This window comes from Strix uralensis, chromosome 1, assembly GCF_047716275.1.
Source record: "Strix uralensis isolate ZFMK-TIS-50842 chromosome 1, bStrUra1, whole genome shotgun sequence".
Classification (NCBI taxonomy): Eukaryota; Metazoa; Chordata; class Aves; order Strigiformes; family Strigidae; genus Strix; species Strix uralensis.
In genome coordinates this window covers 121217418-121229887 of record NC_133972.1, presented here as the reverse complement: position 1 = coordinate 121229887, position 12470 = coordinate 121217418, and the positions used below count along the sequence as shown (strand labels likewise).

The window sequence follows — 12470 nt, the reverse complement described above, 5'->3', positions numbered from 1 at the left end:
TTTTTTTCCTCCAAACAGTTATTTGATGACTCCCATGGAAAACCAGCTGTTGCTGTGATTGATAATGGAAGAGGAATGACTTCTAAACAACTTAACAACTGGGCTGTATATAGATTGTCAAAGTTTACAAGACAAGGTGACTTTGAGAGGTTAGAAAGTTTTAATAATTTTTACAATTAGCAGACTCTGTGAAAGTTCACAGAATATCATTTTAAGACATATCTCTATACCAACACTTAGCTAAAACCTGTCATTCTGTGGTTACGTATAGACACATACTTTTTGTAGGTAGGAAATAGAGAAGCTTCATAACACGTGTCTAATATTATGATACTGTGAGGACACTTTTTTATTCTCATGGCCTTTTCTAAGATGTCTGTGACTTGCCTATATACAGTTAGGGGCATTCTGTGTTCCGCAGAAGTTTTTTTATAGTGTGTTGTTCATCTGTTACCTGAAAGCCTTTCAGTAGTGCATTAAGCAATGCATTCAATGTCTGTTATGTTACTAGAATAACGCATACAGAGTTTTGGTTTAGTGTGGGTTTTTTGGTGTTTCGTTCTTGGTTGGGTTGTTGGGGTTTTTTTGTATCTTAATGATGTACAATGTAATGCAAAATTATTCCTGAAGGTGGCTAGGAAAAATAAATGCTTTATATTTAAAAAAGAAAGTAGAAGTTTATGGTGGGTTTTGCTATATATATGAATTCATTTTACAGGTTTGAATCTGTTCTCCAGAGATCTTCCAGCTGCACAGCCAGACTTAACCCTAGTGTAGAAAATTCCAGAGAAGCAGTTAGGTACAGTTCTTGAGCTTTAGTCACTTTAAATACCTTAAGTCTAGGACAGTAAATGTGAAGATGAGGATCGCAGCCTCAATCATAACTAATTTGTCATATGAGAAACTAGTGTAAAAATTAATGGGGCAGTGAAAAGTGATAATATAGCTAAGGAGGGGTTTTTTTCCAGTGGAAGCATCTCCAAATAGAATGACTGATATCTATCAACCAACTGTAGATAAGTGCATAAAAAGTGATTCTGGGTCATCTAGTCATTTGTAAAGAAATCCACTGCTTTTTGAAATTGCGGTAGGTGAATTTAGTAACAGTAGAAATGTATAGTATTTGTAAGCTAAAGGTTTAGACTGTGGGTTGATGCCATTCAGTGGGAGCATAGCTGTAAGTTATACCAGGATACCTTCTACACCTTGTTTCCATTTGGGAATGCTATGATTTAAAAACAGATGTTTGTCCTACTATTTACTTAAACTAGGTAAGACTGTTCATCCATCAAATGTCACATACCATGGAATGTGATGGTATGTGTAGCCTCTCCAAGACTGCGTTTAATAGTTGGTTGGCATTATTTCCCATTTTGACTCAAAAGTGAAAGTGTGAAAGGATGATCTTGGGAAGATCAGACTTGCTTTGTAAGCCATTTTCATTTGCAGCAGCTTCACAGTTAGTGTCTTGCCATGGTCAAAGGGAGAGCATTGGGGGATTTGCCTTTTACCTTCTACCATTAAAACTGTATAATTGCTGTTGCCACAGTACCTATCACACAGACCTGTCAACCATGTCCTGTTGCAGAGTTAAGAATGCACAAAAGTTTTCAGAGTAATGGTTTCTTTTTCTATCGGATTCTTACTGCCAAATATTTTCCTCTCTTTCATCTGAACTTCATCAAGAATTTTAGGCACGTAGCTTTTAATGTTGCAATTATAGTAGGTCTAAAGTGAAGGATTTTTGAACAAAGTGACTGCAGGAAGAATTTAATACAAGCTGTTTAGATCAGAAGTTTCTTTTTTGAAATTACTTTTGTCCTGAGAAAATTTATTAAAGGCACTTTTCCTCTCAGTGATCATTCAGGATATGTACGCCCTTTGCCAGTGCCTCGTAGTTTAAATAGTGATATCTCATATTTTGGAGTTGGAGGCAAACAAGCAGTGTTCTTCGTTGGACAGTCTGCCAGAGTAAGTAAATATCAATCTTTATTTTAAAACATTTTTACATCAGATTGTTATTATCTTGGCTTTCAATCACAGCATTAAATTTTTTTATGTTCATTTTAAATCATTTTGATTTTTAAATACTGTTTCTTTAATAATATTAGATGATAAGCAAACCTGCAGATTCTCAGGATGTTCATGAACTTGTCCTTTCTAAAGAAGATTTTGAAAAGAAGGAGAAAAACAAAGAAGCAATATATAGCGGATACATTCGAAACAGAAAGGTAAATAGCCTTAATACTTTCTCTTTTTTTTTTTTTTTTTTTTTTAAGTGAAAGCCTTTCCCGGGTTAATATGATTTCGCTATGTAATATTCTTGTAATGCTTCTCTGGGGATATCTTCATCTTATTGAATCATTTGCACCCTGGAGTATAAAAGAAAGTGATGAGAAACTTGAAGACATTGTATCATAAGGCTTTATTTGTATGTGATTCTTTTTGCAGTTTAGCTTAAAGAACAGAAATGCCATACAGTTTGATGTACCAGGTTAGGAAAAATATTTTAAAATACCTTTCTAAGAACGACAATTGCTTTGTTACATAGGAAACATAAAGAAAAAAAATGCCACTTCTATAAAGTAGTAAGGAATAAATTAGGGAAACAAACTGTGCTTATGTAGAATAACTAACCTGCATATGGGAGAAAAGTCCAGCCAGATCAACAAAACCCAGTGGTTTCACAAATCTTCACTAATTTTGTAAAAGAAATGAACTACTTAGTTGAAAACTAAAATGAACGGTCCTGATGATTTTCATGAAGAAGAAAAGCTTAAGCAAAAGTTGTAAGGTAAGGAGGAAGACCGAAAACAGTTCTTTGGACATTTTTGAGCAAGGAGATAAAGACAAAGATACAGCTAAGGGTACACATGGGAGCATAAGTGGGTGCTGTGTATGACAAGGTCATCAGACCTTGATTATAGTCCATATCTTGTGAGTTATATCAGTGTTCTTGGCCTTTTGTATGGGTGAGAAAGGAACATGGAGTAAATAACATTTTTATCATACCAGTGTTGAGTCAATGACTTGTGACAAAGAATTGTCAGAAATGTGCAAGTTTTATTTTTAATCTCTGTGCAATAGAGATGAGAAGGTAGAGTCACAGAAATAGAAACTGAAAATAAAAGCAGACAAAATCTGTTTTTTGTAGAAGGCACAAATGCTTTTCAACCTCATTTGATATTAAAAAGGGAGTGTGGGGGACAGAAAAGTGGAAAATAACAGACATTAGTTGGAGGAAACTAGCTGAATGAGATGCATAGATACTATTAAAGAATTCAAGAAGTGGTGCAATCAGCTGTTTGAAAAGTTGTGATGATAATATAAAATGAACATTAAGCTGATGCAGGTAAAAAATGTAATTTGCAAGTAGAGTTCTATTAGAGGTAAAAAATAACTTGTAAATATCCAAGAGGGAAGAGATGATGTGAAGCATTCAAGTAATATAAGTGAAGTGTGTAGATAATGAATAGACAACTCAGGTCTCAGAAATTTTTACAAATCATTGAAATATCCAGGCCAGGTCATTATATTGATGTGAAATTAAATGTGTGAATTTGTCTCTCTAATGTCTTGAAAAATGGTCTGCAGTGCACATAGGTGATCAAGAGAATACTATGGCAGAAATAGAAGTTGTAATGGGTTACTGCACTGTTAGAAGAATAATTGAATCTTCGAGGCATTGAGTTGGTAAAGGAAGTTACTTTTGCAGAGAAATCAAGATGTAGTATCAAACCTAAGGCATTCTAGAACAAGACCAGAACACTGAAGAGAAATGGCACTGGTGGCACCCCGAGCCGATCATCTTCTGTTGATGCATAATAGGCACCTGCACTCGCTTCCCTGGACCATTTAATATTGCCAACAAGTAAATACTGCTTTTCCAGTTGAGATGGATGCTGGGAATGTAGGGGAAAGTGCCGTGATAGTTTGTCATCTGTAGTCAGAAGGCAACAAAAAAATTTGGGAAGCATTTTGAAGGCACTTTCACTCTGTTAATTGTACAGGATAGCACTTGTTCAACATCAGTGTACAGCTTCTAGGTCATTGGTCAAATCATACAGAGGTGAGGACCAAGCAACTCCAGCTTTTCTTTATTATCTATGATCTCATTGCTAGCTTAGAAACAACCCCTTGCTTGGATGCAATGAGCAAGACTGTTAGGTTTAAAAGAGGCTGTGCTGTCAGCAGAAGACAGCATTTGAAGAATTGCAGTCTTATTTGATGAAAGTTCCCACAACTGGTTAAATTATCCTGTTGGTTAAGGAGAGCTGTTTGATTCCCTGGGGAAAGTAAGTCTCAATAGAACACCCTTGACTAACATATTTCACCACCTACAGTGAGGTAGGATGTATCCTTTCATGACTTAGTGATGTTTCCTTTTTGCCTACTTTCCTGCAAAACAAGGCATGAAGCTGCATTTACTACAGCATGAAAAAGCATACCTTCTCAGTTTTACCAATTGTTTGCAATTGCTATAAAGATCTCAATCTTTGTATGGAAAATAGCTTCTTTTCTGGATGAACCAAATGTAAAGGATTATCCACTGGTCCAACATGAAGCATAACATCAACTGCTGTATTTCTATGCACCTTAGAAACCACCTATCATAAGAGTAGAGTGCATCCATGCAGGAAAAGACAATCAGGTCTTTCTGGAAGCAGGAACTTCTGTTTTCTGTGAGACTACTGGATATTTCAGCTGGAACTGAGGATTCACCCTTCCTCTTTCACAACACAAGCATGTTTCTTCCACTTCATTTTCTGTCATAGAAAGCAGTCCATCCATTTAAAAGTAATTTTTTTTTTTTTCTGGCTTGGTTTTCTTAAAGAAGACTTAGATCTTGTACACAGTTCCATTTGATGGATGAGAACATCAATATCACATAGTGCCACATTAAACATGATTAAATGCATTTCTAGATTGAACACTTAAAATGCAGTGATGAAAGTGAGTTGAAAATGAACCAGATTAGGTATGTCAGATTCTCAGTTCGCTGACTTTAATTTGGAAGCTTTTATTTTAAGCATTAATCCTTTGTGATACTTAGCATCATGTGTTCTATATTCTTTTCCTGTTTTTTAATCCTTTTCGAAGTTGATGCAAGTTCAGAAACTGTTTACATTCCTGCTGTTATTATTTTACTCTCTTTGTAGCCATCTGACTCTACTCACATCACAAGTGATGATGAAAGATTTCTTCATAATCTAATATTAGAAGAAAGGGATAAAGAGAGTTTTACAGCAGTTGTCATTACAGGTGTACAACCAGATCATATGCAATACTTGAAAAATTACTTTCATCTTTGGACAAGGCAGCTGGCGTAAGTTTGTGATTTAAAAGTGGACTACTAACAAAGTCAGATAATTATGAATTACTTCATTTTTGTACTTAGTCAGTAGCTTTATTTCTGTTAAGGCTGTTGATACATGTTTTGTTGATGCCACAATTAGTCTTCTTAGCTAAGTGATTTTACAGAAACTAGCATAACTGAATAGGGCCCCCGTCTAAACAAAGATGTTTACAAACATAAGTTCCAGTGTGATTTGATAAATTGATACATAATTATCCAATCAAATTATTAATAACCTTTTAAATAGTTACTAATGTAATTATTATATATCTCATTATTAACTTGATAAGTTACTGTTCTCACAGCTGTGCTCCTAACCTTGATATCTACCTTTGTGTTTAGTTTTCTGGGTTTTTTGGTTTTTTTTGGGGGGGGGGGGGGGTGTTAAAAAAACCTGCTGCTTCATCCCAGTTTAAGAGGGAGACCGATATATGATACTGTCCACTAATTACTATAGTAGCGTCATCAGTGGACCGGCAGAGCTTGGAGATCTAGCAGTCTGTGATACCTGTGAATTGTGTGGTTTTATCTGTTAAGATGATGGATCTATTTGTGAATATAAACTGAACTATGAAGCCATGGCCCAATTTTGAAATCTGGCAAACCACGGAATTTGATTTTCAAGCTATAATTTTATTTTTGTGTTACCTATAATGAATGAAACATCATTCACTCTTGCATGTAAGAACTTGTGGCTGAAACCCTTTTTAATGTTATGAAAATGTTGGGGTACATCTACTTTGACAAGTAACTTAGGTCCCTCATTAGCTTCTAGGTGCTCTTCTGGTGAAGACCCACACTTAGGTGTGTGTTAGTTCATTCCAGCAATCTCTTGAAGTGAAAGAACTGCCTCCATTTGAGATGAAAGCCAGATGCAGTTATTCAAGTATATGCCCTGTAGCTATTACAGTGAAGCCAATCAGATTTAGCTTCCCAGTGCTACACAATCCTGCAACACTATTTTCAGCTGTAGTGGCCTTTTTCCGCTCAAACATCTCCACATACCCTCCTACCATGCCTTTTGCCACACATGCATGATACCAGTTTCATTCTGCTCTAATGGGCTACAGCACAGCCCTCATACTGTTTCAGATGCTTTGAAGTGGAGGGAGGAGAGATCAACCCCCAAAATAATTATGTCTTAAGGCCATGAGAGCACCTTTTGAGGTCTGGAGGAGACGCAGACAAAATGCTAAGCAGTTTGTTAATACCGGTCTACTCTAAAGTCCTGAGCAATGAGATCACGAGGAACTTTTGTCTGGGAACCAAAATTTCTCCATGGTGTCCATTTAGTGCAGTGGATGTCAGAAGCAAAGCGATTATAAACACCTGCATTTAACTTCATACATTCAGTCCCATTGACTTGTATAATCTCATTTTTCTGCAAATCACCACCCTGAGGTTTAAGGACTTAATCTTTGAAGTTGGAAGAATTAGCTAGCTTGCTGAAAAGTTGAAGTCAATGGGGTTAAGTTCCTCAGTTTTCTTAAACTTCATATCTCTATGAAAATAATCTATCTGATGGTGTGGGTTTTTGGGAGTTTCTTAAATGAGCACAAGTACTGTTAGAAAATAATGTTTACAAATAGAAAAAACATTTCTACTATGCAGATCACATCCATGACTGCTGCCTCTATTCAAATAGGATATATTTACTTTTTTGTAAATAACTTAAGAATAGTGATTGTTAAATGCTTCTATTACTATTAGATCATCAATACAAAGCTGATACCAGAAACAATAGGTGTGAAGCTTTTTGGCTTTAGTTCATTTCCAGAGTGCAGAACAAATTACAGTAGTTTTATTAATTTACACTTTGATGTAAAGGATCGGTAGCCATGTAACTATCATAATTGTTTTTACTTATGTATTATTTTCCAATTCGTAAGGTTTCTCAAAATTTTATCAAAAAATTGATCCTAATATAATTGTACATGAAGGAGATAAGTCGAAAGGAGTGAAAAAGAGTCACTCTGTTTACTAAATCTTCTGTACCGCATATGCATGTTGTCATGGAGTTGATTTATAAAAATGCAATGAACCGGTTATATTTTAATCAAAATATTAATTAATTTAGGTTTTTGAAAATTATAATGTGCAATTTTAAAATTTAACTTTCTGAGATTTATTTTTCATTTCAAATCTGTTTCAGACATATCTATCACTATTATGTCCATGGACCAAAAGGAAATGAAGCTAATGCTGTAACAAAAGATGTAAGCCCTTTCAACAACATTGACATTCAGGTAAGAGGTTTTATGCTTACTAGTCAGTGTTCTTCTTTGATGACGACTTATTTCATATTGTGCCTGTTTCTCTTTAATCATGCATTTTGAACTACAGCAGCATTTTAAGATATGTACGTAATTTAATTTTTTAAAAATAACACTGTTTATCGTTGCAGCATAGGAACTAATTAATTTTGCTAACAGTTAAGATAAATGTCACAAATACTAATTACTGTAGGTTTGTTGGTCTGAGGAAAATCAACTTGTTTTATTTTTTTCCAGATTTCAATGTTCGAAAAAGGAAAAGTACCAAAGATTGTTAATCTTAGGGAGATCAAAGATGACATGCAGACATTGTATATAAATACTGCAGCAGATAGTTTTGAGTTTAAGGCACATGTTGACGGAGAAGGTATAGTGGAAGGCATCATCCGATATCATCCCTTCCTGTATGATAGAGAAACATATCCTGATGATCCATGTTTTCCATCAAGTGAGTGAAATGTTTTGCTGGTTGTCACTCCTGTTATAGACAATCTTACTACTCTAAATGTTTTAATGAACTAGAAACTAGAACAATTTAAATTGAAGTGTAAATTGTTTTCTAATTTGTGTTGTGGCAGAACAGTTCATATTCTTTTGGATGAACAAATCCTGTGAACAAATTGACTGTTGTGGTAACTCATTTGTGTAAACCTGAACCTTTTGACATAATGCCTTCTGATTTCAAACTATAAACTCTTAGGGAATGCAGTCTGATTGAAACATTTCCACTTTCCTGTTAGATCTTTGCTCTGAGAAAGTAATGAAACACCAGTAATTTGATTCAAGAAATGCTAACTTCGGAATACCACAGAGGACAACATGTAGTCTTAAGTGTTTAATTTAAAATTTGTTTTATCCAGTCTTGATGAGTTCTGAGGTGCTAGGGTTTAAAATAGTTTGTGTTGGTGATTTTTTTTTGACAAAACAAATCTTGAGTTTATATGTGACAAGATTTTATGATCTTAGAAGAACATCAGTTGTAACTAAGCGGAAAAGTAATATTTATTCAAATTTGAAATTCACCAATTTGGTAGTCTTGGTAATGTTATACAATCCCTATTTAAAATTTTTCCTTAGCTTTTCTTAGTTTTTCTGCTTGATATTTCTTAAACAGAAAGAAAAATCCTAATATTGTATGTACCTAGCTTGATATCATGTGTACTGCTACTGTGCTTAACTTGTTAAGTATAGATAGTCCTTAATTTAGACTGTGCTGTTTTTTGATACTATATTAGTTTTTTAAAGAAATTTGTTCATGGAGACTGTCTTTTTTTTTAATCAAGAATTAAACGATGATGATGATGATGACGACTGCTTTATAGTAGAAAAGGGTGCCAGGGGAAAAAGGCCTATTTTTGAATGTTTTTGGAATGGAAGATTAATACCATACACAACTGTGGAAGAGTAAGTGGCAATCTGTTTCTACAATGTAAACCAGGCTGTTTCTATAAGGTAAACGTCCCTTTATAAAGAAGGGGTTTAATGTCTTTTTCCTTTTGTTTTAAGTTTCGACTGGTGTGCTCCTCCAAAGAAGAGGGGATTAGCACCTATTGAATGCTACAACAGAATTTCTGGTGCATTATTTACCAATGATAAGTTCCAGGTCAGCACAAACAAACTCACTTTCATGGATCTGGAGTTGAAGCTAAAAGATAAGAATACTTTGTTCACGAGAATCTTCAATGGACAGGTGATCATTTTATTCTGTTAAGTATTTCTTCTTGGCAAAGTTTAATGCATATATGATACAGAAATGGTTACTGGTAGTTTCTTCGTGTCACTGAATATTGCCTGGTTTCTGAAGAACTTTTACCTTGGGCACTTTTGCAGGACTTCATAGCAAACACTTCTCAGTTTTAGTGAGTAGTAAAGCTGACTTTAAATCTGAAAAAAAGATTTAGTCTTTTTTCTTCTATTTTCTTAAACAGTAACTTTATCTAGCTTTATATGACAGTTTTTGTGGAAAGACCCTCTTCATAGAGGAATGTGAGTGCTGGGAGAAACACTTTCTCTGACTTGAAGTATAGCTTTCCTAGAATTTTGTAGTGTTTCTAAGCTGAAGAATCTTTTTTTTTTTTTTTTTTTGTACAATATCACTCTTCTCCTATAATTGTTTATATTTCTGAAGTTGTCAGATTTAAGTTTTGTAATATGTTAATATGTATTTCTCTTGTAATCTCTTTATAGGAGCAGCGAATGAAAATTGACAGAGAATTTGCTTTGTGGCTCAAAGACTGTCATGAAAAATATGACAAACAGATAAAATTCACAGTTTATAAAGGAGTAACTACACGTACTGATTTACCATCCAAAAGAATGCAGAGCCCTTGGACAATGTATGCTGCAATAGAGTGGGATGGGAAGACATACAGAACTGGACAGCTTGTAAGTTAGTTGCTCACTGATGTTGGCATTTTGTTTGTTTTGTAATAGAGGACTTGAACCCTGTAAAAGGCAAATACTATACATTTGATGCAGAAGGAATGTATTGACGTTAATTGTCTCTTCTCTTTACAGGTGAAAACTGTTAAGACTCTTCCAATATTCTATGGAAGTATTGAGAAATTTTTTTTGTATGGAGATCATGATGGAGATATATTTGCCACTGGAGGAGAGGTTCAAATTGCTTTGGTATGACAAATATAAAAAGGATTCACACACCTAGTATGCCTGTGGAATCTTAAAACATAATCCTGGGTCAGACTTGTTTAAACGACTTTTAAATAACTGTTGAAAATTATGATTTTTTTTTTTTTTTGAGATTCAGCAATCTAGAAATAATCAGACTGCTTAGTTACATTAATATTAATGTAAATATATTAAATTATTAACAATTATATGATTTATTTAAATTTGCATGTGAAATAGAGTATCACAGTTGGTATCGATAGTATGTTGTGCATCCATTCTTAACCCTTGTGGTTTCAGCAAATTTTAGAACAGTGTCTTGTGGAGTCACCAGGTAGTATTTGTTCACATATCACATTATGTTTATGTCTACTTGTCTAGTCCCTTGACAGAGAGGTACTCCTCTGACATACTGTAATCTGGCTGTTTATAACTGCAACTGCGCTCAATTTTTTTCAGGAACCTCAGGCATTGTATGCTGAAATGAAAACTATTCCAATCTCAAAACTTGACAGAACAGTGTCTGACAAAGCTGTTAAAAAATACATAGAAGACGAAATGGCAAGGTAAGCTCTAAATTCTAATTATTTACTTGTGAAGTTCCTAATAACAGTTCTAGCATTTCTTCAGGAATAAAAAAAAGTTAAGTTTTATTCCCAAATAGGAAAGCAGTCAGCTGTTTCAGTAGCAACAAAAAAACCTAGAACTCTAAACCAAGAAGAAATAGTTCATTGGGTTTTTTTTCCAGAAAAAATAGATTTGCGTATATTCTAGTAAAGAGAAGTCACCCTGTTGTTTAACTCACAAAAACCTGTTCATTCTTTTGTTTTCACTAGACTTCCTGACAAATTATCAGTAACATGGCCTGAAGGAGATGAGTTATTACCAAATGAAACAAGATTTGCTGGTACACCAATAGGTATATTTTTTTTCTTCCAAATACTAAAAAGTAAAATATCAATTTAAAATTAGGTTATGCACTTTTGTTTAAAAAATAATCTCCAATCTTCAATCACTTATAATACACAGCGTGTTTTAAAAGTACTTTTTTTTTTTTAAATACAGGAGCATTAAGAATAGAAATTTTGAATAAAAAAGGAGAAGCAATGCAAAAACTCCCAGGTACAAGTCACGGAGGTTCAAAGAAACTTCTTGTTGAACTCAAGGTTATTTTACATTGTAAGTATTTCAGTATATTTAAACGAGTCTTTATTAATTTAAAAATGCATAATGGATATTTCTTTGTGTATATACATATAATACACATTAGAATTTGATAGATGGATATAGCTTTTAGTTTTAAGGATAATATCCCATCAGAGTATGTAGTACTTCAAAGCCATATTTCATGAAATGACAATTGCTTCAATGCCAAATGTTTAATGTCTTAATGCTATATTATGATTACATCTTCTGTCACATGTAAGAAGGACCTATCAGTTCCAGGCTGTCTACTTAATATGTATAAGAACACAGTTAAAATAGCTAATGCTTCTGTAATTAACATAGCAATTCACATGAGCTGCATAAAAGTAGTGAACAGACTTGTTTAGTATCTAACATAAAGTCACTTCAGCATTTTAAAAGATCAAGTTTCTTGTGAGTTACTATTTTGTGGTTTCCATTTTATGGGTGCTTCACTTGATAGTCATAGAATCATAGAATGGTTTGGGTTGGAAGGGACCTTAAAGATCATCTAGTTCCAACCCCCTCCCATGGGCAGGGACACCTTCCACTAGACCAGGTTGCTCAAAGCCCTGTCCAGCCTGGCCTTGAACACTGCCAGGGAGGGGGCATCCACAGCTTCTCTGGGCAACCTGTTCCAGTGCTCTTCACCCTCACAGTAAAGAATTTCTTCCTTATACCTAATCTAAATCTACCCTCTTTCAGTTTACAACCGTTACCCTTCATCCTATCACTACACTCGCTGATAAAGAGTCCCTCCCCATCTTTCCTGTAGGCCCCCTTTAAGTACTGGAAGGCCTCAATAAGGTCTCCCCAGAGCCTTCTCTTCTCCAGGCTGAAAAACCCCAACTCTCTCAGCCTGTCCTCATATGGGAGGTGCTCCATAAACAATAGCAATAACCTCTAGATATATGACATATACAGTAGGAAAATCCAATTCCTTTATCTGATGAGAGTTGTAAAAATACCTTTCTGAAGCACTGAGGTTACTGTAATGATATATGTCAAAGGAAACCAGATGAAAGTAA

At 34.6% G+C, this 12470-nt stretch overlaps 1 protein-coding gene across 1 annotated transcript in view; it reads left to right on the top strand.

The window, feature by feature from the left end:
* The window catches only part of SMCHD1 (structural maintenance of chromosomes flexible hinge domain containing 1), an 89418-nt gene that overhangs the window by 21654 nt on the left and 55294 nt on the right, over positions 1–12470 (top strand). The window contains exons 5-17 of the mRNA XM_074878940.1: positions 19–149; positions 1857–1971; positions 2112–2231; positions 5160–5326; positions 7509–7602; positions 7867–8077; positions 8913–9033; positions 9136–9319; positions 9817–10014; positions 10147–10260; positions 10717–10823; positions 11094–11176; positions 11323–11436. Of these exons, the coding sequence (XP_074735041.1) occupies positions 19–149; positions 1857–1971; positions 2112–2231; positions 5160–5326; positions 7509–7602; positions 7867–8077; positions 8913–9033; positions 9136–9319; positions 9817–10014; positions 10147–10260; positions 10717–10823; positions 11094–11176; positions 11323–11436 (1759 nt within the window). The remainder of the gene's footprint in view (positions 1–18; positions 150–1856; positions 1972–2111; positions 2232–5159; positions 5327–7508; positions 7603–7866; positions 8078–8912; positions 9034–9135; positions 9320–9816; positions 10015–10146; positions 10261–10716; positions 10824–11093; positions 11177–11322; positions 11437–12470) is intronic.